Source organism: Coccidioides posadasii, chromosome 3 (genome assembly GCF_018416015.2).
Source record: "Coccidioides posadasii str. Silveira chromosome 3, complete sequence".
NCBI lineage: Eukaryota > Fungi > Ascomycota > Eurotiomycetes > Onygenales > Onygenaceae > Coccidioides > Coccidioides posadasii.
Window position 1 is genome coordinate 1,957,617 of NC_089409.1, and position 27,910 is coordinate 1,985,526.

Genomic DNA, 27,910 nt, shown 5'->3' on the forward strand with positions numbered 1-27,910 from the left:
ACTGAAGTGTTCTCTGATCATACAGAGATTGAAAAGTGAGTTTGAGTGGTGGAGCATGAGATACAAAATCAGGTGTGATGGGCCTATATATTAATATTAAATACTGACCTGATTCTAGATACCATCCAGGAGATGCTGAGCCTTGAGAACTGGGAAGCCAGAAATGACTTATATTTTTATGAAGTTTCCAGATGCATGTTGGATCTCTGTAAAGATTGGAAATGTAAGATCTTAAGTAGCTTGAAGATTAGAACAATGTCTCTAAACTTCTAGTTATGGTATAAACTAATCTCATTTGCAGGATCATGTCAGGAAATGTATTGAACTCAGCTTGACTGAGAATTCTGATTTTGAACTTCATGAAATAACTGATCAACAAAAGCTGATCAGTTATTTTGCCTGATTATTCAAGTGGGACCAATTCTGTGAAGTCTTTTACTGGGTCAAGCCATGTGTTGATTTTGAGAAGTCAGCTCCACAAGGGAAATGGTATTTTGAATGTAAGTTAATAATAAATCTTAATTGCCATGATTTCTGCTCTGATAGTTATGGCAATAGAGATGTATGCAAATTTAGCAGCATACATGAAGCTATATCTTGATGACAACAGTCTGAAACAGGATACATTCACTCTGTTGATCTACACCTGGGATTCTGTACTCAAGCTCTGGGACTGCTTGACACAGAAACCAGGACTGAGAGATATTAATTCAGATGACTTCACCCAACAGAAGATCCAACCAAGAAAGCCAAAGACTATTCATATTGAGACTTTGTCAGGAATTCTGGATATGGTCCAGTTGACATCTAGTATGCTGTCCAGGGAATCTGATTCATATCTGGCTCAGGCAGTGCAAGCCTCACAGGAGCCAGAGAATGATGATTCAGACAAGAAGAATTGGAATTCTTTGCAGAACATTATGGAGAATTATTTTGAGACTGCAATAAATTGGCCTGTCTGTTCAAAGAGACCTGCACCAGCTGCAACTGGTCACAAACTCTGAAAGAGACACAGATTCTAGTTGAATACATGAAAGATGTCTTCTTGAGTCAAAATTGACTGTTAGTTTGTGCTTCAAAATAGATTTTGAGGTTTGATATCTAGACTTCAATGCAATGCTCTGTTATATCAATGCTTGCAAGAGCTGAATTTTACTATATTCAATATATATCTCTTTATTGTTTGCTGTAATCAGCTATAGGAGCTCTAAGCAAAATGAGTTAGCACTTAGTAATGTATAAATAAACATGTCCTGATTAGGAAATTCAAAACAATCAAGTAGACACACTAGATATAATAATCTCTTCCCACACAAAATCTCTCTCTTCTTCTCTTCTTTTCTTTTTTTCCTTCTCTTAAGCTTATTATATTTCTCATTACCTCTCCCCCCTGTTCCAATATTGAGGTAAGTGATGGATTTCAAATAAAATAAGGAACTGCAGCAAACTGAAGAACAATATATGCAGAAATATCAAAAAATAGCTCTGCAAACATGTAAATTAGCAGCAGCTCAGAACAAGCACTCCCTGATATCTGCAAAGAAGAAGCCAGGGTGAAAGCCCTCAGCTGTTAAAGAAGAGTCTGCTATGAGTGATACACTCTGTGGTCACTGTTTAATATTTGTATATACAGCACACATTAACAAGTCTTGTTCATGCAAGCAAGGAACTGCCAAGACCTGCACCAATTGTGCAGAAGATAAAAAAGCCTGTACTTCTGTCTCTTCAGAGATGCAGAAGAAAGTGGCAGCATTGCTGTCTGATTATAATGATTTTCTCAGACTTAAGAATACAACACTTCAAGAAGAACTGAAAACTAGCATGGCAGAATGGGCTGCTGGTCTCAGTGAAATGCTTGCTAAAATAGCACCTTCATTGGTTCAAACTGACAACTCCCCCTCTCTTCCCTCTTTTAACACTGAAGTTGGTGCTGCCACTTTGACAGTGTTGAAAAAGCTTGTATCTATCCAAGCCAAATAAAAAGAGCTTGTGGAGCACACATTCTGCTCTGTCAAGATAGATTGAACTGATTGAAGATCATACATTCAACTCATGCTAATGCAGTTATATATATAGAATATTGAAAGGATCTTGACTGATATCTGCCAGAACTTAAAGTTCAATTATTTATCTTCTGCAGTCAGTATACTTGATGTAATGTCAGGATAAATTGAACTAACTTTGATATTTGATGACAGAAAAAGTGAAAGACAGAAGAAATCATTTATAAATCAGCAGTTAAGATAGACTGATTTGCTGCTGCTCTGCCCTCTGCTGCATCTGCTTCTCTCTCCCCCTCCCTCACTCTAATCATGCCTTCTCTCTTTATTCAGTTGCAGCTGAACCTATCTGCATCAGATCTGTCTCCAACTGGAGACAGTGGAGCTGATTTGCTTAAAAGTATAATCAAGTAACTTGAATAAGCTTGCCCTGATGATTCTTCTGCACTTGCTTTATACCCTGTCCCTGAACCAGAGACTCTGACCAGTGAGGAGGCTCCTGAAATTTAAAAAAAAAAAAAAATTCATTATGATTCAGGTTGTGTGGGTGGTTCTGTAAACACTTAGTAGTTAATTTCTAGCAATTAAAAAGCTTCTGAATTGGGTTCAAAACCCTCAATTGGTGCATTATATGTTCCAAATTCTATATGTTTCAGACCCTTTATATGTGCATTGTAAATATATGGTGGATCTACAGTTTCAAGCTTGCAATCCATGGCTCAACAGGTCGCGTCGGATAAACGTTTTCCGACGGTTGCCCGAAAAGCTCATTTTTCCGGTATGGATGCCCTAGCAGGCGGCCAAAAACAGCATGGAAAATGGCCATTTTCGGCCGCTGGCTAACCGTCACATCGTTATATGGAGTAATTATGTGTATGCTTCATACTGATGTGCTGTACTCTGTACACATATATAACCTTATCTGAATCAATTCATGGATATGTAGGAGCAGTCGTGTAGTAGATATGTTGTGCTTAGGGTGCTAAATGAGGTAAAGTTGCGATAAGGCTGCACATCAACATTGCCAACGATACACCTGTATAACTTTGTGGAAGAACAAAATGAAATGAAGAATAAAGAATAATAAAATAACAGGTGGCAAATTTTGCTTCACACCATTGGATATAATATATGGGAAATACAGGATACCCAAAGATTATACTGGTTCCAGCCCATACAAGCCATCGACCAAGCACCTCCTCCCCCTTTACAACAGCAAAAGAAGACTTCCTCCATGAGCCACCAAATGGAAGAGAGTCATAAGACGGGTTTTGGAGAAAATGGATCTGCCCATGAGTGTGATAGAGCCTAGCGCGACACTTTAATGGCGCTTACTCAATGAAGATAGGATTCAAACAGTTTCGGGGGCTTTCTTTAAACGTCGGGTGGATGGGGGCCCGCGGAAACTTGAGAGAGAGGACCATTCCCACACCTCGCCAAGTCCCTCAGAGCAATCGGTAGGTTATCCGGAAGTCCAAACGTAGGTGTCGAAAAAGGACAGAGAGTGATCTTTTCGCTGAAGTGGGAAAGGGAGTTCTCCACATGATATTGGTAGCCTCGAGCTCACCAATTGGTTATAAAACCCTAGGAAAATAACGTGCCCAAGTGTCCGCGTTAGAAGATCTGGTAGAGACCTCTTGGAATCGGGAAAGCTGAGGAAAGATAGGTTATGACCTCCACGCCACATTGATAACCTCGAGCTATCAATTGGTTATAAAATCCCAGAAAAGTTGATTTCGGTGGAAGGAGAATAGTGTTATTCCGAAGAACAATTTCATTTTCGAATCGTAGGTGGAACAGACATTTCCCCCACGCCATATTGGTAGCCCCGAGTTACCAACTGGTTATGAAGAACCCAAGAGAAACGTTTCCTAGCGATTGGTATTGGTGTCAAGGAGGAATTGGCAAGAGAAAAGTTTTATGCGGGATGGCCCGAGTGGATCCTCATTCGAAGATAAACTGGGGAGAAACAACACGGGGAATGTAAAATATAAACCCTCGATATGAGTGTATCTCGCTCTTCTTTCATAGTGATTGCGTTGAGAAAGTCACAGTTGGGCGACTAATGGATTACAAATTCAACAGACTGGAGTTTTCAAAGAACTTCTTGTCAGAGAGCTGTTAAATAAAAGAGAACGTATGTTCGAAATGAATGTTAGGTATCGTCCACGCCCACACTTTTCGAGAGCTGTAGATATTCCCTAGTAATAGACAAATGTTAGCAAGTTGAAATATAAGAGACCAACTTTATCTTGTGTAATTTGTAAGAATGGAACAGCATAGGACGCTGTTTCGAAGCCTCTCCAACGAGGCACAATAGTCCAGGTATTTAAGGATTTTCGCTGTAATTCGATCCCTTCACTCCATATCATGCGACCTCGAGCCGCTGACTGGTTATATGGTCCAATATACTCCTAGATATGAACCTAAAAGATGTAGAGGAAGTCAGCAAGAATCGTTGCATAAAGCGAAAAACAAAAAAATGAAAAAATGAAGCCGTGTTTTTACAGATCACGTTAATGCTGAATCGGAGCAAATATTCTGATCAAAAGATGAATCCCACCACGCAACGCCACTGGCCTCAGAGCCCTTGGCAAGTTATTTCAAGTCATTCTATGAGGTAGAGGATAAGATGATTAGCCTAGAAAGGTGACATTTTGTCTGTCAGCCAATGTCTCATAGAATCAAAATGAGCCAAAAGAAGGCACCCTGGATTCGAATGCTATATTTGTCGAGATGTTCAGACATCTCCGCCACCGTTTTGTCTTGTGGACACTAGAATGTTTGACGTTGGTCAAATGGTGAGCCGGTGGATTTCCAGAAAGAGGGAGGGAAATGGTCTGCTAAGTTAAGCCATTTTTCGGCCCAACAGGATAATTGCCGTACTAGTTAAAAGATGTAAATTCGAGTGTATGACCCACCACGCCACGCCAGGAAGCCTCGAACTGCTGGCTGGTTATAGACCCCATATTTCCTTTCTTCATGTCAGCTTCATTGAAAACAGAAATCCAATTGAAAAGAGAAGAACAGTGCTCGAGTATGTCAGTAAGTAGAAGGAAACAATTGAACCAGTGTTGTTTAATAGGAAAACCGGATCAATGCTTGAGCAAGTCAGAGATGGGATCGAATGATGGGATCTGAAAGATATCCTCCACGCCACAGCATAACACAGAGGTATGCTTGGTTATAAGACCCAAGAACGCGAATATAAGGCGTCGCATCTGTTACTCTAAAAATGACATTAGTATAGCTCAAAACACCTTAAGAGTGTGTACATTGGGTCTGTGGGGCTTAGCGAAGCAATAAAAATTAAGTAGACTTTTAGGGTAACAGCATATGATCGGATATAGAAGCTAAAGCTTATAGAAATAAACGCGGGTAAGATATGTTCGGAAGTCCTTGTTTGTCCACCACGCCACCCTGAGCGACCTTGAGCCGTCAGTTGATTATTATGGTCAAAATGGATTGGAAGGCAGCCGAAGAGAAGGAGACAAGGAGCCTGGTACTGTAGGGTTGTCAGCATCTTTCCAAGGTCTTTTTGATTATATCAATCGGAAAAGAAACCAGGTATTTGAAGCTCGTGAACCGCATAAAGCGTTTGACTCAAGTCAAGAGCGATCGAAGGAAACCAGTGCGCTATCCCACGCCACATCAGCCGCCATTGCCGCCGATCGGTTATAGATTGCGGGCGCTATGTTGAGGAGTCACTGTATTGTAATAAATATTAGCATGAGATCATGACGGCTGTAGGAGTTAGGAGATGAGTTTCACTCAATGTTTGTTGTAGATATGCGGTAAGGATACGCGCGCCGAGTAGCCCTGTGGTACGAATGAGTAGGAATAACGGCCTTTTTCAGAAAAAGGACAAGAATAAAAGCGAAAGGAACGGTGACTATGACCAAAACTGACGAGGCAAGACAAAAGATGTAGCATAGGATACATAAGGACCTAAGCAAATACCACAGGAAGGATTGTAGACAAAAGCCAGACGAGACAGTGGGAGGCACATTTATCAAAACACGCATAAAATGGTGACACGCATTGAAAGCAGGACAGGCAGGCAGCAGGCGCCAGAACACAGCAGTAGCGGGGAGTAGGGGTGCATAAGCTGATAATCATTGCTGGATATCCTTTCCCTTCTCTCTCTTTCTCCCCCCTTTTTTTTTTCCATTTTCTTTTTCTTTTTCTTTTTCCTTTTTTTTTTTTTTTTTTTTTTTTTTTTTTTCCCACTGAAATCACTCAACGAGGTGTTTCCATAAGCCTGCTCGTCGCTTCATATCGTCTCAGGGGGGCTCAATAGTCAAACACTTTCTAAAACCAACATATAATTTTTTTATTTTCTGTTATACCTTTTTTTTTTTTTTTTTTTTTTTTTTTTTTTCTTTCTCTAATCTTTTTCTTTTTTCCTTATTTTCTTTTTGTCTTTTTAATGTTTATTTATTTATCTTGGTGGGTTCGTTTGTTCCATCAGAATACCGATCGAAGGGGCAATCCACGATTTCTGAAAGAGAATTGGCGGCATTTTAGTTAGACTGGATCGAAAATCAGCTTGAAATACCAAAAAGGAAGACAGAGTCAGACTGCCACCTACTGATCACGGCTTGGCTGCCATTGATTGGAGGAACTGTAGGTGTTAGAAAGCATAATCGCTAGGGTTAAGGCTCCAAGTAGTTACCATTCGCGTCGAAGACGCATCACTGAATGCACGTATGCTGCAACTTGATGCAAAAACAATAAATCAGAATTGGGATAAACGGCTGCTAAAGAAGTTAGCAGCCAGGAATAAATGGCGTCAAGAGCTGATCCAAACCTGGTGTTGACGGCGTGCAGAGCAAGATAATCGGCGGATGTGATGTTGAAAAATTGTCGAGTTCAATTCTGAGAAAGGATTTGCTGAAAGGTTTGAACTACGATTCAGGCGTTAAATATTAATTCTAAGGATGAGAAAGTATTTGGGTACAAACCTGAAGTTTTCCAAATTTTATGAAATATATACTCGAGAACGGTTTCAAAATTGGGTGAATGACGCGATAGACTCCATCTATGAGCCAACGGAGAAACTGGGAAAAATAGTGGCCTGCCGAGCGGGGAAGATCGCGAAAAGGAAAGGAAAATTCTAGGAGATGGAATTGTCAGCAATCACCGACAGGCAGGAGGAGCGGGCACATTTACAGTGACTTAGTTGACTTGCGCGACGACTAATCAATTAAATCGTAGAATATCGACCAGCTGTTGGGCTGGAAAGATTTGCAAGCGTAAAGAAATGTGGGGTGAGAGAGCAAAAGAAATTCCAAGAGCAAATACGCGGTAATTCGACGACCGCGTCGAGACCATGTTGTGAGATTCACAACAAACGATTAAAACGTCAACACGACATCATCGTATGGATTTAGCAAGAACGAGATGGAGTCGTCCAAGATACTCTTAAGCTGTCAGGCAAAGGAGAAAGATTCAATGCGAGAGGGTCACATACTGTAAAACAAGAATATTGCATTGAGCGTCCAGGCATTGATCCTAAAGAAAAGTAGTTCTGAGAGCTTAGTCGTAAGAGACTGAACCAAAGGAGAACGAACGGCAGGAAAGGAAACAAACATTGGCTTCGTAGGGTCGAGGAAACGTAGTGGCAGAGCAGCAAAGGAAATGTTGCCCCCTCTCTGCTTTTGTCCTTTGCAGAGGGGTGAAAAACGAACATGTCATAACGACAAGGTAGAAATTGATAGTTTAAAGACAAGGGCAACAGATTAAGTGCTTATGCTCCGACTTTTTGAGAAAAGAAAGACAGCAATAGTAAGACCCTGACAGTAAAGCCGTCGAAGAGCCATTAATGCAAACGATGGGAGGATAGAGGAATGGAATTCAACTTCTGTTGAAGAACTGTAGATACGAGAAAGAAATTAGAAGCAAAGAGGGGGCTATGAGAAAGAATCTATACCCTCAAGTTCGCGCTAGTGAGATAAACATGGCAACCAGATCAGCCCACACAGGCGAGTTCCGTAGTGCATTGATTGGTGTAATAAGCCTCGTAAGATCAAACGAGAGCTACTCAGGAATTACAGTGTGCATACACAAGTAGACTTAGCAAACGACATGATCTTCATACTCATTTGTCAACTGGATGTGTGCCCTGGGAAAACTCCGCAAAGCATGTATCTGATCTCGGTTGCGCTGATACCATCCCATACAGGTCCATCGGACGGGGAATTCAAAAAATATATGCCAGGACAGCATCAGGCAAGTCCTTTTTTGAAGAGTTATACACCATGGAATGAAATCCATCCTGGCAGCCATAGGAAGCCGAAAATTTTACTTGTACTTTTGAAGATTTTTGATCCCTCTTCAAAATACGTAAATCAGAATAAATGCACATGAGGTGTTGGCTCTTAACTGCAACATTATAGGATATCAAAAGGGCATTAAAGCCTGCCACCTAGCTTGTCCCTGAAATCGCCTCGCTCTTTGTATTTATTCGCTAGCAAGGTCGCTCAATCCCAGTAGTTTTCTGTTGTTTAAGCATCGAGGTTGGCATTACTGAAAAGGGAGGTTCAAATAAGCTTTCATATTAGTCAGCACCCGCCGCCACACCGGTCATTGGCCCGGTTGTTCGTTGGTCAATCCAGCCCCTGAATACTACGATTACAGAAAAGTACATATTTGGGCTGGGTCTCTCAATTCACTCACTTAATAACCGTAGATAATTATTGTTCTTTTACATCGAGGTGCATGAGTAAGTAGCGTATCTTCAACTAGCTTCCAAGTCAGTGCCTTATATCAGCCGCATGCCGAAGAAGTCCTACCTCGAGCTTGAGATCAACGCTACCCGCTGCTATCGCCACAAAATATGTTTTACCAATCGCGAATTTAGGGCGTTATAAGAATAGTATGTCAGCTTCAAAGGCTATAAGGAAAAATATAGCGAGAATTTAAGGAATTCAAAGGAACTAACATGAGATGGCAAAGTATGATCATTTACTCAAACATTAAGGTTCATTAGGATACATTATGGCTAAAAAGCCTTGCAGGTCCCAAAGCTGCGGGGGCTGGCAGCATTGGCGGAGAATGGTAAGCCGAAGAATGGGAACCCCAAGGGATTAAAGTTGTGGGAGCCAAAGGCAAAGATAATCATCAACATAACGTTAAACCGGAAGAGACCCGGAGGATAATTTTCCTTTTTTCTCCCCCTTTTCTTTTTTTTTTTTTTTTTTTTTTTTTTTTTTAGTTTCTTTCTAAGCATAAGTGCCAGAACCAGTGTGTGCGCAACCCCAGGTCAAACATTCACCGCAAACCAGAAGGCAATTCAAGGAAGGGAAACATCTAGGCTCTGGTCCCATTAATGGTTTCTCCTAGCCACTCACGAGCAACTCGACCAATCCGCAAGGCATTCTCCTTTGCTAAAGCACATGAAATCTCGGCCTGCTTTGCAGCCTGAATGGCAGTTATCATTGCTTTTTCCGCATCATTGGAGTTGTTGACTGCCTCGATAAGAAAACTACCAAGCTAATGACGATTTTAGCAGGTCCTCAACATCGTCATTTGCAATAGATATACTCACTTTGACAAGTCTTTCCTTGTTTCTTGTGTCTGGCTCAGTGCGAGCTGAATCGAGTACTTCCATAGCCAGCCCACTAACTTCTCGAGTGTCTAAAAATGCAGGTGCCACCGGTGTAAAGGAATTATTGGCAGAAACAGGGACATCGCGATTCTGCAGCTCACGGGACGCTTGAACCTCACGATCGGTGCCAAATATTGCCTGATAATACCGAACTGGGCTCCTCGCGATGGACCGTCTTCCGTGAAGTGAGGCCTTAGACTTTCGTGAGAGTCGTTCTCTTTGACCGGACGGAGTAGGAGCTGGATTTTCTTTGATAGGCTCTGCTTTATGTTTGGTAAAAAGGCCACGGAAGTTTGACAACACTCCTTTCGTTCCAGAGACTTTCTGTTTGGTCGAATCTTGAGATGCGTGATTAAGTGCATGGAGGTGCGAGTGACGACCCTGAGAAGCTCCATCCCTACACCTGATACCTTGAGTATGATCAGTATCCTGTGCAGTGACAGGCATTGGTGTCATCCGAACAGCTCTTAACTTTGATTGGTATGCTTCCTCGTCTAAGTGTGGGCGGCCGAACTTATCAGGGAAGCGATTGGGAGCTTCGTGAGGGCGCGATATTCGAGGGGATTCTCGCCTCACGACATGGGAATGCTTTCGGAGTTCTAATCGCTCCGGAGTTCGCTTAATTTTAGACGGTGAGAATTCATTCTTTTTTATATGCTGAGGGCTATCTTTGCGTGCGCTATCTCCCTTGGGCGGCCCATTCTGCGGTATTTCGTGTTTTTGAGGTGACTTTGCGCTACATGGAAAGTTGTTCTGGACATATTTTTGGTTTTTACATTCCTCTCTAACGGTAAAGGAGGAAGACTTTGACAGGACCTTGTTAAAGAACGGGTTATTCGAAGTCTTTACCACTGGTGAAGAACCAACGTCCATTGTCACCAGCTTTTTGGACCCCTGATCATTTCCGGGAGGCGAAGGAGAATGAACACTGAGGTCGGCGCTTTTCACTATGGGAATCCTCGTCAAAGCCGCATCTTTCGGCGGGGAGTCCGGTGTTGAGACATTGCCCAACGAAGACCTTGCACGTGGGTTACCGTCACGTTTCATTCCAAAACCACCGAACAAACTGTCGGTAGACATCCTAAGTTCACGTCGATTCTCTAACCGCCAGAGACGCTGAGCTGAGTTTCTCTTGTTCTCACTTGGCTGTGTATTGTCGTCACCCATTATAACTTTCTCGGCCTCTGGAGAGATTCGCAATTGTGGGCCTCCAGACGGAGATGCATGGGATAGCTGTTTAACTCTAACACCCCCCTCCGTAATGTATTCGGTGTCAACCTTAGCCCCAGGGTCGGACTCTTCAGTATCGCTTGCAAGTCCAAGCTCCACAGAGGTATCATGCCCGGTAGATTTAACCATCTCTGGTTGGGTTGATTTTCCCGCGGCGGGGACAATACTCTTCTCAAGCTTCCCAAACGTAGTCGAGGCTCTACGGGCAGGGATAATTGGCGCTTGCTCGCTTCTGTGACTGCGAAGGAAACGGCTTGGAAGGGGAATCGAGCTGCGATGGGTTGGAGAAAGTAGTGGGGACATTGGTCTGCTCTCTACACCAGAAGGGAACGTCGGACTTGATGGCGAAACCGCCGGTGAAACGCGAGGAATTTTGGATGCGGAGCTCTTCCTTCCAGATGAAGGCAAATCTTCAGCTATGGAACCTCTGCCCGAAAATATTTCACGCTTTTCGCACTTTGAAGAGCTGCAGGAGTCAGTCATACCACCCCGGCGCTGGGAGTCAAATGTGTAGGAGAAGTTTCGATTCACAGGTGTTGTAGGGGAGCTACCAGGAAAATCTGAAGCTCTAGATCTGGACCTGAAGGGGTTCAAAGCAGAAGCCTTTGATATATTAACGGTGCCTGGTTCAGGAGTCGTGGACACTGGCTGACGTGGAGAAGACGCGTCTGTGGTGATAGATACTTCATTATCCATGGATGTAGAATCCTGTGGAGGAGTGGGTACGGTTCCGAAAGAGCCAGCAAGCCTATCCGCCGCATCATTAAACATTCTAACGCCACGCTCAATATTTTCGGGTGCCATTGGAGCCATTGGTGTCAATTGACTTCTACTGATTTCGCTGTCTAAAGACTCGGTTGCCTTGGTAGGCGCTAATATCGGCCAATCTTCTTTTATCCCAGGCATTCCTGGCGGGGACCGACACAGAGGGCGTTCTTCCGCGTCAATAAGGCTGCGGGAGGTGACTGGAGAAAGATTGGGATCCGGATTTGCACCGGGAGTCTGAGGAAGAGGTTTCTCGGATGGAAGGGCTTTATCCACCCAAGGACTTGGAACAGGAGGTATATCCTAGTCCCTGTTAGCTCATCCAGCAGCTTGTATAGAAACTAGGGTGACTCGCCAAACTTACTTTGTATGGGTCACGAAGGTTTATAGCTCCTGAAGAGAATGAACGCGGAGTTGAATGAGCAATCGAAATAAGATGGTACTTATCCTGCAAAAATAATTAGGGAAAAGCTTCGCGTCATTATGCTCAGGGGATCCGGATTTACGTACCCCTAACTCGCTTGTTGAACCACGTCGTTTATCAGCACCCTTTTTGAGGGCAACTGATGATTTCCTAGAGCGCAAAACTTCAACACTTTTCACGGTTTTCACAGCTGCTGCGGCCCAACTCCTGGCTCGAGAGCGGGCGGAGGGGCGAGCTGGAGGTGTAGGGGTCTCTGGAAATGGTGGCGGCACCTGTGGGGCTCTTTTTGGAGGGCGCAAACAAGAAGAAAATGTTGGAGCCATAAATCTGTAAGTTGGGACAAAGGATAGGGAAATATCATCGACACGTTGATTAGTCGCACTATCAGAGCGAGCATTGGCACTGGCTCTATCAGGCAAAGGACTGTCTGCGCCGAGCCTAGAAGTAGCTGTGGCCATGACTGCAGCTGGCAAGTGATTATAGGATGAGGTAGAGCTCCAAAACTCACCATTGGATATTAAGTTCCAACCTGTCAGAATTATTAGATCCTGATGTTTGTAGGCTGATATTGGTGAAGGTAAATATGTGTAGGTGCAAATGCGCGAGAGACCACGTGAGGGTCCTAAAAGGGATAGTGTGATATAAGAACATCAGAATCAAATGTACAATATCCTTGTTAAAAGTAACAAGAACATTGGTCAGACTTGACCATGGTGGTAAGCTGAATTAGAAGAAGGGTACTTCTACCATATCCTTTGTATTGTTGTTGCAATGAAATGTGATGAGAAATAGCAAGAATCATGTAGCAGCATGCATTTTATCAGCTTGCATGATTCTTAGAGAGCTTTCTGCTCTCCGAACTCAATGATCCTCGCCCTAAGGTGTGAAATGGGATCAACATCCACGCCCATTGATCCAAACTCCCATTTCACAGTCTGGTGCGCGGTACCCATCTAAAAGTTGTGTGCCCATGGCAACAAACCTCAACAGTTCAGAAGGGGCGGAAAAAGGGAAAAAAAAGGAGTTATACTTATCCCAACAAGAGCATTGGGACAAGGGAGGCTTTTCCCGAAGCAAAGGCGAGCGTGTTTTCAACTCAAATATAGATTCAAAATCTCAAGGACATCCTGTGAGCTCGTCGAAGATTCGCCGGACGGGCTATAACTGTTAATAAAAATAAACGGATCTCTTGAAGCACCAGACATGATGTTAAGCATCTGACTTGAGGCCAAGGAGAGCTCAGCAGTTCAAAGTTACAGGGGCATGGAATGGCGAACCTGATACTAGATATCGGGAGAACCTTACGGTATATTAGGCTGGGCCACAATTGGAAGCGGAACCCAGCCAAGTATTGTAGAGTACATGGAGAAACACTGGTATGAACTCCAAGAGCAGCAAAGAGCGAAGGCAACGCCCGCAAAGCAAGTTAGAGCCTCTGACTATTCTAGACACATTCCTGAAGTTGTTAGCCCAATGATACCGCAGCGTGAGATTTCGAGAACGACCGCAGATTATTCCTGCTTGTATAGAAAGTAAGCTAGTGCTCATATCGTATGGAAAGGGAACAACACCAAGCTAAAACCAGGAGGTTGTTCCGAATCATCAATGTCTCTTCAACCGACCTCTGGGCTCTTTCTTTTAGAAGAGATCGTTACACGATCTGGACTTGAACCATGTTTTTGCGTGGTCGGACCTCCAGTTGTGTCATGCCATTCGGTCACCTCCCATTCGATCTGCACCGATCTGTCTGGTGAAGCCCCGAAACCCCGACGATGTTTACCAATACGGCCCAAACGGCTTCCTTGAATCATTTCCTCAAACCAAGGAATGCCATAAATGGCCCCCGCTCGACGGGTTACTGAGATTTGAGGCTCCCTGGACCGAAGCTGAAGAGGATCCGTAGGCGGAGAAGCGGATGTAGAAGAGCTAGTGTTAGCAATATCTTCATTCGTAGGATCCCTTGGGAGAAGGTCCAAATCCTCAAGAATATCCTGATCCTCACTTGAAAGACTCCCGACAGTGACAGACATGTAGTCGGCCTCCTCTGGTGGATCTTCGGTCCAGAAAGTCAACGGAGTGCCGCAGAAGCCACAGAAGACACGTCTGCTGTGTGGGGCGGTCTCTGGGATGAAAACGCGGCGAATAGCAGCATGGGTTTCGTCAGGGAAGTAGGATCTTGTAAAAGACTGATACCACAGCAAGGGAACGCGGAGCCAAGCTGTTAGCGGTGCCCCTTGGGTCCGCCCTGTCGAGAATCGAAATTGCAGGGTCAGCAAACGATGAGACATTACGGCTAAGGACTGTCCAATTGCCTCGGGACATACTGTGCTCGCTACTTGTATCAAAGTAAACTTCGGCTTGCTCCGCAGAATCCGGAGGTACAATTATGGCATATTGATTTCTTCCACATGAACAACCGCCTCTCAGTGGTCTTTCACGACTCATGCTGCGCCGAAAATCAAAACCGAAGTGAAAAACGCTAGGGAGCGAATCAGTTCATATATCATACAAGGTCGAAAAAAAAAATACAGCAATTTTGGCAACCGTGAGGGATTTACAGAAGAAGAAGAAGAAGAAGAAGAGAGAATTAAGTGCCTTTGGTTCAGGCTATGAGAGATTGGGACGAAAGGTTTCGGGCTTTGACGTCAACAAGCTTCTGGGTTGTCTTGGCAAGAATCAAGCCGAAACAGACAATCCGGGGAGGGAGCACAGATAATAATACGGTTCAACTAGCTGGGCGACGAAGAACGCTCGATGGCTTCAACTCAACTTTTCAACAAAGTCTCTCCTTTATTTCCCACATTCATATTTCTCTCTTGGGTTGGGCAAGGAAGATAAAAACGCTGCGGCGATTCCGACATTTGCTTCGCCTGCTTCTCATCCATGATACTCGCCTCCTCCAAACCCTTCCCTGGTCCCATGCCTCCCTCAAATTCACCCCCTTTATTATCCATGCAGCCTCTAGGACCCGCTTCCCAGACAAATACTACAGAGTCCGCGAATCAAAATAGCGCTGCCACCGACAAATCTTCTGCCTCCCCTAAACTCACTTCAGCGGGGCCTCCAGAGCGAGAAAAGCCTCGATTGACGGAACAAGAGAAGAAAAACAACCATATTGCGTCCGAGCAGAAGCGTCGCGCGGCGATCCGCGAAGGCTTTGACAGACTTACGGAACTTGTTCCTGGCCTAGCCGGTCAAGGACGCAGCGAAGGCATGGTTCTGCGAAAGACCGTGGACTTTATTCGTGTCAAGCTCCAAGAGAGACAAGAGTTGATCGAAGAGATAGAGAAGAGAGGGGGAACGGTGGATGGTCGGGCACGCAATATAGTGGAAAACACTTGACAACAACTTTGGAATACCCCGGTTTCGACGTTGCGGCAAGTTATACTCTATATAAAAGTGGCCAGAGGACAGGTGATGATTGCTTTCACGGCGTTGACGAATTGCTTTCGCGAGCGGCCCGTTAAGATTACTAGACAGCGGCTCTCTAGAAGTACAAAACGGCATTTATTTCGATATATCGGACTATGATCCGAGACTTCTCTTCTTCCTCATACAGCCGCCCGGCGAGGTTCCAGCTAAAGTTGTCCTCTACCGAAGTGGAATTCGTGGTACAAATTTGGATAATTCTCCCGAGCCAGACGGTGATCCATGGCTCGACAATCCTGTGCCTGATTAGAGCAGTTGGAACGTAATAACAGTTTAGGGTGCCACAAGGAGTTCATCAAGCCGGTGGTTTTTAATAGCATTACCAGGCGGTCATCCAACGGATGGCGGGATAGTTGATCATAATTTGTTCTGCTATGGATATGTTGGTGCATTACGGAGTAGTTTGATTTCCAGTTCCCTAGTACAATATCCTCGCATCCCGGATGTTCATACATACAAACTATTAGGCATATATTTCTCCATACATACTCAGAACCCCGTCAATACTCTCATTGCTATGCGCCATACTCAGTACTTCCCTGTTAGTCCCTTTCCTCAACCCAACGAGATGTGCAACGATTTCCATTCAAAAGCGGAGGTTTCGCCTGGGATGAAAAGATCGTTAGTTCGTGACCCCACCAAACGGCCTCAGCGCGCACAGGCGGAGTTGCGTCACCAACACTCGGCGATCACTCAACACAGTGTTGAAAGTTTCTCGAGGGGAAAATGGTGACACAAATAAGTTGAAATCTAAGGAAGATATTGGACTTCATATATCATTTGCAGCCCAGTCACCCCGCGCAATCATAGAGCATTCCAGTCTTACCATGTCTGAGAAGAAAGCAGACTTGAATCCTCAGCCTCCCGCTCCCTCCGATCCTCCTCCATCCTACGAAACAGCCGCCTCAAGCACGGGCGGCCCAAACGCCAATCCCATACCACTCCCGCGCCCCCCACCGCTCTCGCTCCCCGTTCTCAACGAACTCCGCTCAAAAAGGGTAATCCTCGCCTCTGCTTCTCCCCGTCGCAAACAAATAATCTCCTTCCTCGGCCTACGCAATGTCGAAATCATCCCTTCCAACACACCAGAAGACTTCCCGAAAACTCTAACACCGTTCGAATATGTTCTCCAAACCGCTACTCACAAGGCCATCACGGTATATCAGCAAGAGGTGAACAATCTGGAGAAGGGTGAGCCGGCATTAATTCTCGCTGCCGATACGATCGTAGTAGACATATCAACAGGAGACATCCTGGAGAAGCCGCGCTCGGAGGCCCATCACATAAGTATGCTCAAGTTGCTGAGAGACGTGTCGGACCACAAGGTATACACTGCCGTCGCCGCGATCGTGCCACTGGAAAGTGCCCGCGATCCGGGATACGCTTTGGAGACGGTGGTGGAAGAGACGAAAGTCAGGTTTGATCCGGACGTTACAGATGAACTTATTCTCGCATACGTGAGGACGCGAGAAGGAGTGGACAAGGCAGGCGGCTATGGGATGCAGGGCCTAGGATCGATCTTGGTCCAAAGGATCGAAGGGAGCTATGATAATGTGATTGGGCTGCCGTTACGCGCTACCTTGAGGCTGATTGAAAAGGCTATGGCCAAGGCTGAGGATGATGATTTGCTGGGGGATGAGCTATCGGAGGAAGAATAGTAACGATATGTTGATGTGTATACATATTTTCAATCCTTCTTTTGCTTGAGTCGAGCTCTCCGTCTAAGGAGCCCGAGTCGACATTGGGTAGAGAGCAGCCAGGCGTAAGATACCCGGATGTGGGCAATCATATCGCGTCGTAGACATGTGCCCTAAAGCCGGAGGAGCCTAACCAAACGAAATGCCTGAACTTAACGACGACAGATGTAATATAAACAGGAAAAGGAAATGCCTATGTATGTACAGTTTTCAAAATCATGCCTTCCAGATTCTCTTGATAGCTTCGGTCACACCGACATCATTCGTCTCGAACTCATACAAACCAACGGCCACAGTCAATGTGGCGGCGCGAAGGGCCCAAGTGCAGAAGGCCTTTGTCTTGGGCACACGGCGCTGTGGAAGGTAGTCGACAATCAAAGCCCTAGAACGAAATTGAGCGAGTCAGATCCTGCATCATGAACATGGCGAAATGGTACTTAAAACCATGGGAGTCGGAATCACGGATACACGTACTGGAAACCGATATGAGAATGAAGTACCAAAGCACCGCAAAGGATGGCGTCGGTGACTGGATTGAGAGATCCAGCAGCGAATGGGGTGATGGTCAAGGGGATAAGAGAGATAGCAATGATTCTGTCATGAGCCACGTTAATTCCACCTTCTCCGGAGTCGGTGCGTCTTCACATACCGTTCGAAATCCCAGTGGTAGCTGCCGTGGGTGGGGGATGTAGGGGGAATTGGCGCAGCATCGTTGACTAAAGATCCCGTCAGCATTCTTCAGTCTTTCAACGACGATCTCTTCCATTCTCCCAAATTTCATGGAATACAGGAGACTCAATTCGCGGCTCGCAGCATCGAATAAGACGTACCGGTTCCTTTGATGACCTCTGTGACCGAAATAACACTATCAGTTAGCCTCAAGTTCCTGGCAACCTCTTGCACGAACATCGTGTGGCGTCGGCCCATCGAATGCCCGCTAGGACAAACACTCACGTGGCTCCGGAGGTAAAATTTCTCTCTTGCTAGAAGCATGGAACTGGGCAATCTTCATCGAGCCATCCTTCTTCTGGACCTGCACTGGCTTGACGGTCGTTAGGGCCGCGAGAGGTGACTTTGTGGAGTAAAACGCTGCCCGTCGTGTGGGACCGGAGAATGTGAAGCAGGTCTGTCGCAGCGCTGGCGCTGAAGGGCGGATGATCGAAGCCATGATTGTGATGTGATGCTGCTCAGCAGATACAACGGAAATATCTTCGATAAAGTAGCGTTGCGGAGCGATGAACGGGCGCTGGATCAAGCTTTCGATGGTTTGTTCACCAATTCGGAACAGCTTCCTCGGACGCCGGGTTGTCAGCACAATTGCCGGCCCCTGATTGGTTGGGAGGATAACTCTTCAGCCGAGAAATCCCGTGATTTCCCTCCGCGACAAGGTTTTTGATGATAATTTGCTATGTATTTCTTACGGAGTAATTATTGGAAACTCTGCTTCGCCAAAGAATTCAGGACGGAAGATGCGAAAGGACATCACCAGGGGGCCCTATTCAGATGCATTATTCAAGGATCTAGTCAACCATCTTGCGATCATCACAATATTGACAAATTGCAGCGCCCAGTCTACATCGCAACTCCGTTGTCCTTATCCAAACCACAACCGTCTCATGCCTTACTGTGAATGATCTCCAGGCCCTTTAAAGAATAAATGCTTTTCTCTGCTTTCAAAGTTTCAACACAGCCTTGCCGAAATTCTTCCCCTGGAACAAGCCCACGAGTCCCTCTGCAGCATTGTCGATGCCAACGGTCTCATGGATCATAGGTTTGAAGGTGCCATCTTTGATCCATTGGGAGACACGCTCCCGGTGCTCCTTGGCCCATTTGTCTCCCATTCCGGGATCAGATACAATGAAGCCGCGCATCGTGATTCTCTTGGTCACTACCATAAAAAGATTCTTGATCGGGTACCGGTCCTCCGGCTTGACGTTATACTGGGAAATCATTCCACAGGTAACGATGCGTCCAAAGTCATTCATTGACTCAATAGCCGCGTCCAGATGCTCGCCACCCACGTTCTCGTAGTAGATGTCGATGCCTTCGGGGATCAGTCGCTGCAGAGCGTCACGGGGCTTTTCCTTCTTATAATTGAATCCAGCGTCAAAACCAAGGTCATTAATAATGTAGTTCAATTTTTCATCGGATCCAACACTTCCAACGACCCTGAGACCTTCGTGCTTCGCAATCTGACCAACGACCTGGCCCACGGCTCCGGCCGCAGACGAAATAAAAATGGTCTCTCCCTTCTTCGGCCTTCCAATCTCCATCAGGGACGAATATGCGGTGAGGCCGGGCATCCCCAGAGCGCCAAGGAAGTAGCGGAGGTCGTCCAGCCCAAGTGGGTTATCCAGCAGCCTAAGGGCCTGGACAGTTTCTGCGGGTGCAGCGATATACTGTTGGATGGGCATGAATCCTATTGCAATGTCGCCTGGTTTGAACCTGTCATTGTTCGATTTTAGGACCTTAACGATCGAAATGCTAGGAAGTGGTTTTCCTATTTCGTATGCCGGACGGTAGGATTTGACTTGAGCCGGCCGCATGCCACCCCGCATATATGGATCGAAGCTCGTGTACAACGTTTGAAGGGTAAGACCGCCATCGGGAGCTGGAGCTTCAGGGTCAAACGGCACTTTCTCAATCGTCAAGTGCTCACCGGGTACAGGAAACTCGGTGGGGACCTTCTGATAGAACAACGCCTTGTTTTCCGTAGCCATTGTAAACGATTTTGCGCTGGGAATTCCGCTTCAAGCAAAGATGATAGCAGGAGAATATTCGGACAAAGCTAAGGAAAAAGAAAACTAGCACAGTATTATTGCCCAATACCGCTTGGATTGTATCCTTATATATATACCAGTCTCAAGGTACTCTCTCTGAATGAACCTAGGCACTCGAGAGGTGAGGGGCGCGTCAATGCCCAGACAAGCTTGGAGCAAAGGCTTAGAAATCGATTCAACAACGTCATCTAGGCCGAGTACACTCCAGAACCCGGGACCCGGAAAGTGTGTTTACGCCATGGCGACATGCATGTTCCAAGAGACTGTACGGCGCAGTGGTGCTCTCGTTGCTGCGGACGACCAAAAAAGGGGGTCGCCGTGCAGTGGAAGTCCTCGCGATCCCCGTTAGCCGCAAATCCAGAAGGCCTTTAACTGGTAGGGATTTACTCGTAGACCCAGAATCATAACAGACGAATTAACAAGGGCTGCAGGTAGCGATTGGCCAGTTGCCTCGGGACAACTTTTTGAGTTCTTACAAATTTCCCTCGCGCTCCTTTGTTGCATGTTCGTCCGCCGGCCGCGACTGCATTGGGTATCGCTCCCTTAGCGAAGCGGAGTAATGTGGCTCCGAGAGCTCATGGATTTAAAATCAAAAGGTTGCCACGATGTGAAGGACAGGTGTAGTTGTTACCCGCGCCTGTCTTTCAAGGAGCTACTTCAGGCTGCAAGATATCTTCCAAATGACTCCAAGCCCATGTCATGAACCCATTAGCGGTGCTCCCTTGTAATCCGGGCAAAGGTCTGCCCCCAACATTTTGGTTACGAATCAAGTGTTCTTTTCCCTTGCCTATACCCTTATATTCGCCGGTCTTGCCCGCAGTGAACAGCTGTCCTCCGCGCTCTGCTTGCTTTTGTAAGGACCGCAGAAACGAGATACGCCGTAAAGTTCCAGCCCGGAATATTACCGAGATCTCCAAACAATGCTAGCTGGAGGTGTTACCCTATTTTTGCTCAGTAGTTAGCGTGCCAGTTGATAGGTTTGAGGGAAGGAGACCGCCTCTGTCATCCCGCATGGATGGTGTTCTCGGTGAAAGGAAGAAGTGCCTGGATGCTTTCAAGGAGATATAGTAAATTCTACTGACAACCAAGACGTTGCGATGCGGACTCGACAAAGAAAGTGACGAGAAAGGAAGCTAGAGCACCAGAATCGCTTGAAAAGTTGGGAGCGAAATCCCGCTCTGCCTGGTTTGCGTATGCAGGTCCGGACACCTGATAATGTAGACAGTTTGGATCGCTCATACATTTGAGAAATATTTTCATGAAGCTATACCTACTGGGTCGACTTTCGACGAAGGAGCCGTTACTCGACCCAAACTCCATATATTTCAACGGATTCTTGGTGGAGCCGGAAGACACTCTCAAATCAATGAAGCCGGGTCTTATAACGCGACTTTAGTAGCTAATCGACTATGGGTTGTTAAAGGCGTAGTGATGGTCCACCACGTACTCCATTTGGATCCCCAGCCACGGCGATATGCAATATTCGGATGCAGATAGCAGTGAACATATCTCGTTCCTCTCCTGGCAGGAAACGTCAAGCCTGGTCACGCTGTGTTGCTGAACTTCATATTTCCCGGTAGCATTGGGGACCCCTTCAGCCGCACGGTAGCCGTGTCATCTTAGTCGAGACGATCTACGAATAAATAGTCACATGTTGAAACCCGGGCAAAACTAGCCAATGAGCAACCCATGACGCAAACCGTTAATGCAATATGCCTTTTTTTCCTATCTCCAACTCAACTTCCCTGACGTTCAACTCCAATTTTCAGTGGTCGTTGCACCCAGTTTACGAATATTCCGCAATCCAACAGAGCAGATGATAACGGTGGTTACCATCATTGCAAAGCAGGTCCAGAATGCTGCTCTATATCCCGACATTAGTGCATCGGGAGAATCTTTGGGATAGTTCGAAGAATGCTGCACCGCCGCCGATACGACAGCGATCACGCACAGTCCAACTGAGGTCCCGAGCTGCGCAATAGTATTGAAAACGGCCCCCGCCAGAGCATGTGTCGAAGGAGCAAATATATCGGTAATAAGAAGGTGCGCGACAGTAAAAACCACTGGAAAAAAGATATAAATGATTAGCGTTAACGGAAAATACAGTGAATCTTCAGACATTGGCGAGGTGGCATACCATCGACGGACACCGGTCCCAGAAGAACAGCCCAAAAAGCACAGGTCCAGTAATTCCATTTCGGGTCAACAAAGGCCATCAACAATGGCGAAACCGCGGCAAGCGTAGCCGTTAAAACAATGAGGTAATTGACCCTGATAGCATGCACTATCAACCCAGTAGTGACGTTCAATACTATACCGATAAATATATTCGGGAGCAGATTTACCGATGTTTCCAGGGGAGACAAATGCTGGATTTTCTGGAAGCTAAGGAATCATTAGAAACTTCACAGCATAGAGCAAAGGGAGTTCCCGAGCATACAATAGACTTAGGAAGAGTTCCGACCCTTGAAGAACGCCCCATGTCATGAACACCACTATTGAGATGGCGACGAACGCTGTATTGCTCCACAATGAATTTGGAATCAAAACTGGCTTTCCACGGGTTTCTTGGAAATCCATCCAGAATACAAACACAGGTATCAAAATCATCGCGATGAGAATTAACACGATCTGCTTTACCTGATACAGGTTTGAAATGTCTTCCGTGAGGACACTGCATGGGAACACACAACTTTAGACGCCACTGTCACCGCACAAACAGGCTGGATAAAACTTACGCGCAGATATAAGATATGATACCCAAACAAGCACTGGCAACAAGAGCACCAATCCAGTCGATATCGTACAAGACCCGGCGCCAGTGGAAATTGGGTCTCTCGTAGTCCTTTGGCAAAGTTAAGATGCTGGACACGGCAAAACCAAGCCCGATCCCCGCGCAGAAGTAAAACCCGTATCGCCAGCCATTTGGAGCAGTCGCGAATACGCCTTCAAGGGCCATTCCCAGGGAAAAGCCGAGGGGTTGGGACAAGCCCAGGCATCCAAACCCAACGTTCCGTCGTCTTCCCGGTGGAAACGACCGAGTAATCACGCTAACCCCGGTTGGAAGACACATGGAAACGCCGATGCCTTCGACCAAGCGGAAGCCAATCATGGAAAAGCCTGACGTAGCCATTGCTGACCCAAAAGCGGAAATAGCAAGTAATATAGTGCCGATAATATTGATAAGTCGATCGCCAACTAGGTCTGCTAGTGCTCCGGCAATAAGTAAACAGCATCCACTCGCCAAGCTGTGTGAGAGATACTTGTTAGATAGATTTTCCGTGCTGAATTAAAGTTGATAGTGTGAACGTAGATAATGAACATACGCAGCGACAGACGATGGCCTAAATGATCCGTTCATGTTAGCAAACTACCCCGAGATAAGTGGATTATTCAATAACTACCATAATAAAAGATGATCTGGCAACAGCAAATCCGAGGCGATATATGGTATACCCACGGTGATTAGGCCGTGGGACATACTGCTGGAAAGGTTTGTCCCAGCCAAACTTGCTATGATCAAAACCGATCGAATTTTAGAGAGACGCGGATATTGAAAGCCCCCTTCGTCATTGACCTTTCCGATAAGAGGCTCCTCGGAACCATTGGAGTAAGAGGAGCGGGAGACCGGACGTGTCCCATCACTTGCATCCATTATGCACGAAAGTCCGATTTAGCAAACTAATGGAGGGAGCGGGGTGAAAGGGACATCAATGATGCCCGTTGCAAGTCTCGCCGTAAAAGAGCCCGGAACTCAGATGCCAGTTGGCGGTGTTTAGTATCGTGCTATAGGAAAGGAATGCATCAAGCAATGAACGGGTAGCGGCGTGGGCACATAATCTTGCAGCCGTCTCATAAAAAAGAGAATCTCGGAGCACCTCACCCCTTATGAATCAAGTGCAAAGTGCTAAGCACCATATTCTGTCATTGCAACTCTGAACAGGCTATTGTGCGAATCCGCCCAGAATGAAATGAAAGGGATGAAAACTGTAAACAGGGAAAAGGGGAAATCAATTGGCCGGCATAAAACAGTTCCTATTGGGAAAATGGATTTCATTGCGCGATGTACTCCGTACTCCGTATGGAGTATTTCCCACATCGTCCTCCGCCAGTGGTGATCAGCATGCTAAATCGGGAATTAACCTGATGATGCTAATGTGCAGAACGCATTAACACCAGTAGAATCAGCTCATTCACCCCTGCCAGATCTCGAGGCCCGTCATCCCATCGGTGCCGCAGGAATTTGGGCGCTTTCAAATCCAATTTTATCGTACTCGGTAAAACTCTCGGTATGAAATTCGCCAATGGGATGTGATGGTTGACCGCCCGGACTCCATGGAAGCAATGAGACGACCGCTCAAGTGGGAGTAAGAATCCGAATGGATTGCTCCGTCAAGGGTCGGAGGCAGCCACATCTGCAGATCGTGGTTGATCAGGCTCTCATCGTTGCTCAGCTTTTGGTCCAGATTAGAATCGCTAGACAGCTTGTCCAACAAAGAGTTTAGCTCGCATTGGTCCCAGCCTTTGTCACCTTTGTCAAGGTTTTGCTTTGGCCGTTATGATCTCATGTACGGAGTAGGTCTGCTGCGAACGGCACACAAATACTATTAGACTGCCGTCCGGGGCAATCCGTTCATTTTCGTAGTAAGAGGTACAGAGTACAGAGTACTCCAGCCAGGCTGAGAAAATGGAACTTGAGCCTTCTCGCCATGATTTCGATCTGGAGCTATACGCGAGTGCCGAGCAGATGGGTGAAGTAACAGATAGAAAGTAGTCTTTGACCCAGCCCAATGGTACGACATGGAACGCTACCATTCAAGATGAGATGAAAAATTGACTTTCGGCGTATGAAGTGAGGAGCCCGGCGAACTTGGATGATAAAGCATCTATCTTGGGCAAGACGGTAACTACGGAGTAGTGATTTAAAAGTCCAAAACAAATGGTTCTCTGGCATTTTAATGCCTTAATGCTAGTGAAATGGAGCTCGGGTGCCACCACTACATAGATTGGCGGGTAGCTCGAAAAAAGGTTTCTCAGCCTTCGTAGCCGATGACAGGTGTGGAGGAACGAAAAGGTGCATTAGTCCGACCCGGGAAGACACTTCCAAGGGTTGATGAGCCTTTACTTTCTTAACTATATATTAGGCTAGGATTGGAAACCGGCAATGTGTCTGTTTCAGGTGCTGTTCACTCATCGGTAGCGGAAAGATTCACCTGTTCGTCAGCGTCCCTTCCGGTCCCTCCACGCAATGTGTAACAACTCGTGTCTTTGGGAGCTGGACGGTGTAGGGGTGCGATGCGGGCCTGAGATATAGTTAATCTCTTAGCCAGAAAATTCATCTATTAGAGATTGTGTCCATAAAATTAGTAACCAAGAATAAAACCGGAGTCGCATTCCATTTCATCTCGAAACTGCACGAGAGGTCCATTGAACGTCATATTTCCTCCCATCCATTGAGACTCGACGTTGTAGTTAGCCATCTCCGTGCAGCGGGGGGCAATTCCTATCGCCCAGAAATACCAACCACCAGGTCAAATTGGGGGGTCTATCGGACTCGTGCCTTTGTGATGAGGATCAAGAGAGGCTTCAAACGGTCAGTACTCCGTAGCTGGTTATCGAAAGCATGGATACGACGGTGGATGAACTTGTAGATTGGGCTGGCCGAATCGGTTTGGCGAAGGAACGGCGTTGCCAGCAGTCGCCATGCCGAGTACGGCGCTGAGCACGCGGAACGACGTGTCCAAATGTCGCACCCATCGACCCTGAAAAGCCGTTGTCGATGCAGTCAGTATCGTCGTCGTTCGGCTGGTCGAAAGGCTCACCACCAGCCAATAGGAAGCGCTTAGATCTTTCTCGCACTCGAGGTCATGTGATTGGTCGGCAACAGACGATAATTTGACTTCCTCGACCGTTCTTTCAACATGTCAATCCAGCTTGATTTCAGGCATTCTGTCCTGCACAACGCGCCAATTCCTCCCTTCCCTTCCAGATATCCCTCGCCATGGCATCTCGGCGACTAGCTTCTAGCCTCAACGGCGCTCTTCGGAGCCGTGCTGCTCTACAGGCTGTGAGACCGGCTAAACGAGGTTTTGCAACCCCGGTTTCCACAGCTGCCACAACGCAATCAACGACGCTTTCCAACGGCTTGACGGTGAGTCAATCGGTCGTCTGGTACTTCTCTTGCGATTGCTGACCCCTTGTAGATCGCGACCGAGTATTCTCCGTGGGCTCAGACATCAACAGTCGGAGTTTGGATCGACGCTGGTAGCAGGGCGGAAACGGACAAAACTAATGGCACCGCGCATTTCCTTGAGCACCTTGCCTTCAAGGTATTTTTCCATCTCCGTCAGAATACTGTCATAGAGAGAAATCGATATGGTGTTGACTTAATGTAGGGAACCAACAGAAGAACCCAACACCAATTGGAGCTCGAGATTGAGAACATGGGAGGACATCTCAATGCCTACACTTCGGTCCGTCCGTTGATACTGCATTTTATGAAAATATCCTCCTAACACATTTATGTAGCGCGAAAATACTGTCTATTACGCCAAATCCTTCAATGCCGATGTTCCGAAGGCCGTCGACATCCTATCCGATATTCTTCAAAACTCGAAATTAGAACCCGCCGCCATTGAACGGGAGAGGGATGTGATTTTGCGTGAACAGGAAGAAGTCGACAAACAGCTCGAGGAGGTTGTCTTCGATCATCTCCATGCCACCGCTTTCCAAAACCAGCCTCTTGGCCGGACCATCCTCGGACCGAAAGAGAACATTCAAAGCATCCAACGCCAGGATCTTGTTGACTACATCAAGACAAACTACACGGCTGATCGCATGGTGCTTGTGGGTGCTGGCGGTATCCCTCACGAGCAACTAGTGAAGCTTGCCGAGCAACACTTTGGCTCCATCCCGAGCCAACCCCCAACTTCGGCTGCATCCGCAATCGCAGCCGAGCAGAAGCGCCTTCCTGACTTCATCGGCTCCGATGTCAGAATCCGTGATGACACCGTACCAACCGCTCACATTGCTCTTGCGGTTGAGGGCGTTAGCTGGAAGGATGATGATTATTTCCCAGCTTTGGTCACGCAAGCCATCGTCGGGAACTGGGATCGAGCAATGGGTAACTCTCCGTACCTTGGCAGCAAATTGAGCACCTTCATCAGCCATAACAACCTTGCCAACAGCTTTATGAGCTTCTCCACAAGCTATAGCGACACTGGGTAGGTAGTATCGTATCGGTGTCTGGAATTTTGATAGTGGGCTGACGAAAAGTTCTAGTCTTTGGGGTATCTACCTTGTGAGCGAGAATAAGACAGCTCTTGACGACCTCGTCCATTTCACACTCCGCGAATGGTCTCGACTATCCTTCAGCGTCACTCCCGCTGAGGTCGAGCGTGCTAAGGCCCAACTTAAAGCTTCAATTCTCCTCTCCCTCGATGGTACCACCGCCATCGCCGAAGATATTGGCCGCCAGATCGTCACTACCGGCCGCCGCATGTCTCCTCAGGACATCGAGCGTGCCGTTGACAAGGTCACTGAAAAGGACGTCATGGACTTCGCTCAGCGCAAGCTGTGGGATCAGGATGTTGCCGTCAGTGCTTACGGCAGCGTTGAAGGCATGTTGGACTACCAGAGAATCCGCAACGACATGAGCCGAAATGCGGCATGAAGGAAAAAAATGTTCAAAAATCCCCTTCTTTTGTGTCGTTTCCGTTGGTAGTGCCGCTCCCCGGCGAACTTTTCTGATAGATAGGCAGCATGATTGATAGCCACGATATGTAGTCCATCTTGTACAGTACTCGAGACCATCCACTGAGATACTCAATAATTTCCTTTGTCAATTGATTAAAAGATTTGATTTTTGTTCGACAGCTTGGAAGGTATTCCCCGATATTTGGAGACTCTCCCATACTTTCTACTATAATTCTGAAACTTAACATGGACCATATAGCTTTCTGGCCATCTTATGGAAC

General features: G+C 46.4%; 8 protein-coding genes across 8 annotated transcripts; 3 read left to right on the plus strand and 5 right to left on the minus strand.

The window, feature by feature from the left end:
- Positions 1 to 9,311: 9,311 nt before the first annotated feature.
- D8B26_005603 (uncharacterized protein) lies at positions 9,312 to 12,486 on the minus strand (the record flags this gene model as incomplete). The annotated part of the gene is made up of 4 exons (XM_003068948.2): positions 9,312 to 9,494; positions 9,550 to 11,907; positions 11,969 to 12,052; positions 12,115 to 12,486. The coding sequence occupies 4 exons, from the start codon at positions 12,484 to 12,486 to the stop codon at positions 9,312 to 9,314; spliced, it is 2,997 nt and encodes a 998-aa protein (XP_003068994.2).
- Positions 12,487 to 13,315: 829 nt separating this feature from the next.
- Positions 13,316 to 14,591, minus strand: D8B26_005604 (uncharacterized protein). Its single transcript, XM_003068947.2, has 3 exons — positions 14,353 to 14,591; positions 13,651 to 14,273; positions 13,316 to 13,545 (listed from the first exon to the last, which is right to left on the minus strand). Exons 1-3 carry the CDS (start codon positions 14,471 to 14,473, stop codon positions 13,540 to 13,542), a joined length of 750 nt encoding a protein of 249 aa, XP_003068993.2. The 5' UTR covers positions 14,474 to 14,591; the 3' UTR covers positions 13,316 to 13,539.
- A 320-nt stretch (positions 14,592 to 14,911) lies between these two features.
- D8B26_005605 (uncharacterized protein) lies at positions 14,912 to 15,370 on the plus strand (the record flags this gene model as incomplete). The annotated part of the gene is made up of 1 exon (XM_003068946.2): positions 14,912 to 15,370. One exon carries the CDS (start codon positions 14,912 to 14,914, stop codon positions 15,368 to 15,370), a length of 459 nt encoding a protein of 152 aa, XP_003068992.1.
- Positions 15,371 to 16,173: 803 nt separating this feature from the next.
- D8B26_005606 (uncharacterized protein) lies at positions 16,174 to 17,115 on the plus strand (the record flags this gene model as incomplete). The annotated part of the gene is made up of 1 exon (XM_003068945.2): positions 16,174 to 17,115. Exon 1 carries the CDS (start codon positions 16,285 to 16,287, stop codon positions 17,113 to 17,115), a length of 831 nt encoding a protein of 276 aa, XP_003068991.2. The 5' UTR covers positions 16,174 to 16,284.
- Positions 17,116 to 17,370: 255 nt separating this feature from the next.
- On the minus strand, positions 17,371 to 18,322 carry SDH4 (membrane anchor subunit of succinate dehydrogenase, Sdh4; the record flags this gene model as incomplete). The annotated part of the gene is made up of 5 exons (XM_003068944.2): positions 17,371 to 17,536; positions 17,629 to 17,748; positions 17,804 to 17,870; positions 17,985 to 18,002; positions 18,109 to 18,322. 5 exons carry the CDS (start codon positions 18,320 to 18,322, stop codon positions 17,371 to 17,373), a joined length of 585 nt encoding a protein of 194 aa, XP_003068990.1.
- Positions 18,323 to 18,827: 505 nt separating this feature from the next.
- Positions 18,828 to 19,874, minus strand: D8B26_005608 (uncharacterized protein; the record flags this gene model as incomplete). The annotated part of the gene is made up of 1 exon (XM_003068943.2): positions 18,828 to 19,874. One exon carries the CDS (start codon positions 19,872 to 19,874, stop codon positions 18,828 to 18,830), a length of 1,047 nt encoding a protein of 348 aa, XP_003068989.2.
- Positions 19,875 to 20,362: 488 nt separating this feature from the next.
- Positions 20,363 to 24,337, minus strand: D8B26_005609 (uncharacterized protein). The gene is made up of 6 exons (XM_003068942.2): positions 23,395 to 24,337; positions 23,261 to 23,304; positions 22,673 to 23,182; positions 22,375 to 22,608; positions 22,072 to 22,319; positions 20,363 to 21,997 (listed from the first exon to the last, which is right to left on the minus strand). Exons 1-6 carry the CDS (start codon positions 23,587 to 23,589, stop codon positions 21,687 to 21,689), a joined length of 1,542 nt encoding a protein of 513 aa, XP_003068988.1. The 5' UTR covers positions 23,590 to 24,337; the 3' UTR covers positions 20,363 to 21,686.
- Positions 24,338 to 25,863: 1,526 nt separating this feature from the next.
- Positions 25,864 to 27,845, plus strand: D8B26_005610 (uncharacterized protein). The gene is made up of 5 exons (XM_003068941.2): positions 25,864 to 26,085; positions 26,138 to 26,263; positions 26,330 to 26,407; positions 26,463 to 27,157; positions 27,216 to 27,845. Exons 1-5 carry the CDS (start codon positions 25,936 to 25,938, stop codon positions 27,604 to 27,606), a joined length of 1,440 nt encoding a protein of 479 aa, XP_003068987.1. The 5' UTR covers positions 25,864 to 25,935; the 3' UTR covers positions 27,607 to 27,845.
- Positions 27,846 to 27,910: the final 65 nt, after the last annotated feature.

What these genes read in the sequence shown, in the direction of transcription:
- D8B26_005609 (XM_003068942.2), bottom strand. Translation starts at nt 23,589, where the DNA reads ATGGATGCAAGTGATGGGACACGTCCGGTCTCCCGCTCCTCTTACTCC. An exon ending in TGTCCCACGGCCTAATCACC is followed by an intron (nt 23,305 to 23,394) that starts GTGGGTATACCA and finishes ATCTCGGGGTAG; the next exon opens with TTTGCTAACATGAACGGATC. An exon ending in ATCATATCTTATATCTGCGC is followed by an intron (nt 22,609 to 22,672) that starts GTAAGTTTTATC and finishes GTTCCCATGCAG; the next exon opens with TGTCCTCACGGAAGACATTT.
- D8B26_005610 (XM_003068941.2), top strand. Translation starts at nt 25,936, where the DNA reads ATGGCATCTCGGCGACTAGCTTCTAGCCTCAACGGCGCTCTTCGGAGC. An exon ending in TTGAGCACCTTGCCTTCAAG is followed by an intron (nt 26,264 to 26,329) that starts GTATTTTTCCAT and finishes GACTTAATGTAG; the next exon opens with GGAACCAACAGAAGAACCCA. An exon ending in ACAAGCTATAGCGACACTGG is followed by an intron (nt 27,158 to 27,215) that starts GTAGGTAGTATC and finishes GAAAAGTTCTAG; the next exon opens with TCTTTGGGGTATCTACCTTG.
- D8B26_005604 (XM_003068947.2), bottom strand. Translation starts at nt 14,473, where the DNA reads ATGAGTCGTGAAAGACCACTGAGAGGCGGTTGTTCATGTGGAAGAAAT. An exon ending in TGATACAAGTAGCGAGCACA is followed by an intron (nt 14,274 to 14,352) that starts GTATGTCCCGAG and finishes GATTCTCGACAG; the next exon opens with GGCGGACCCAAGGGGCACCG.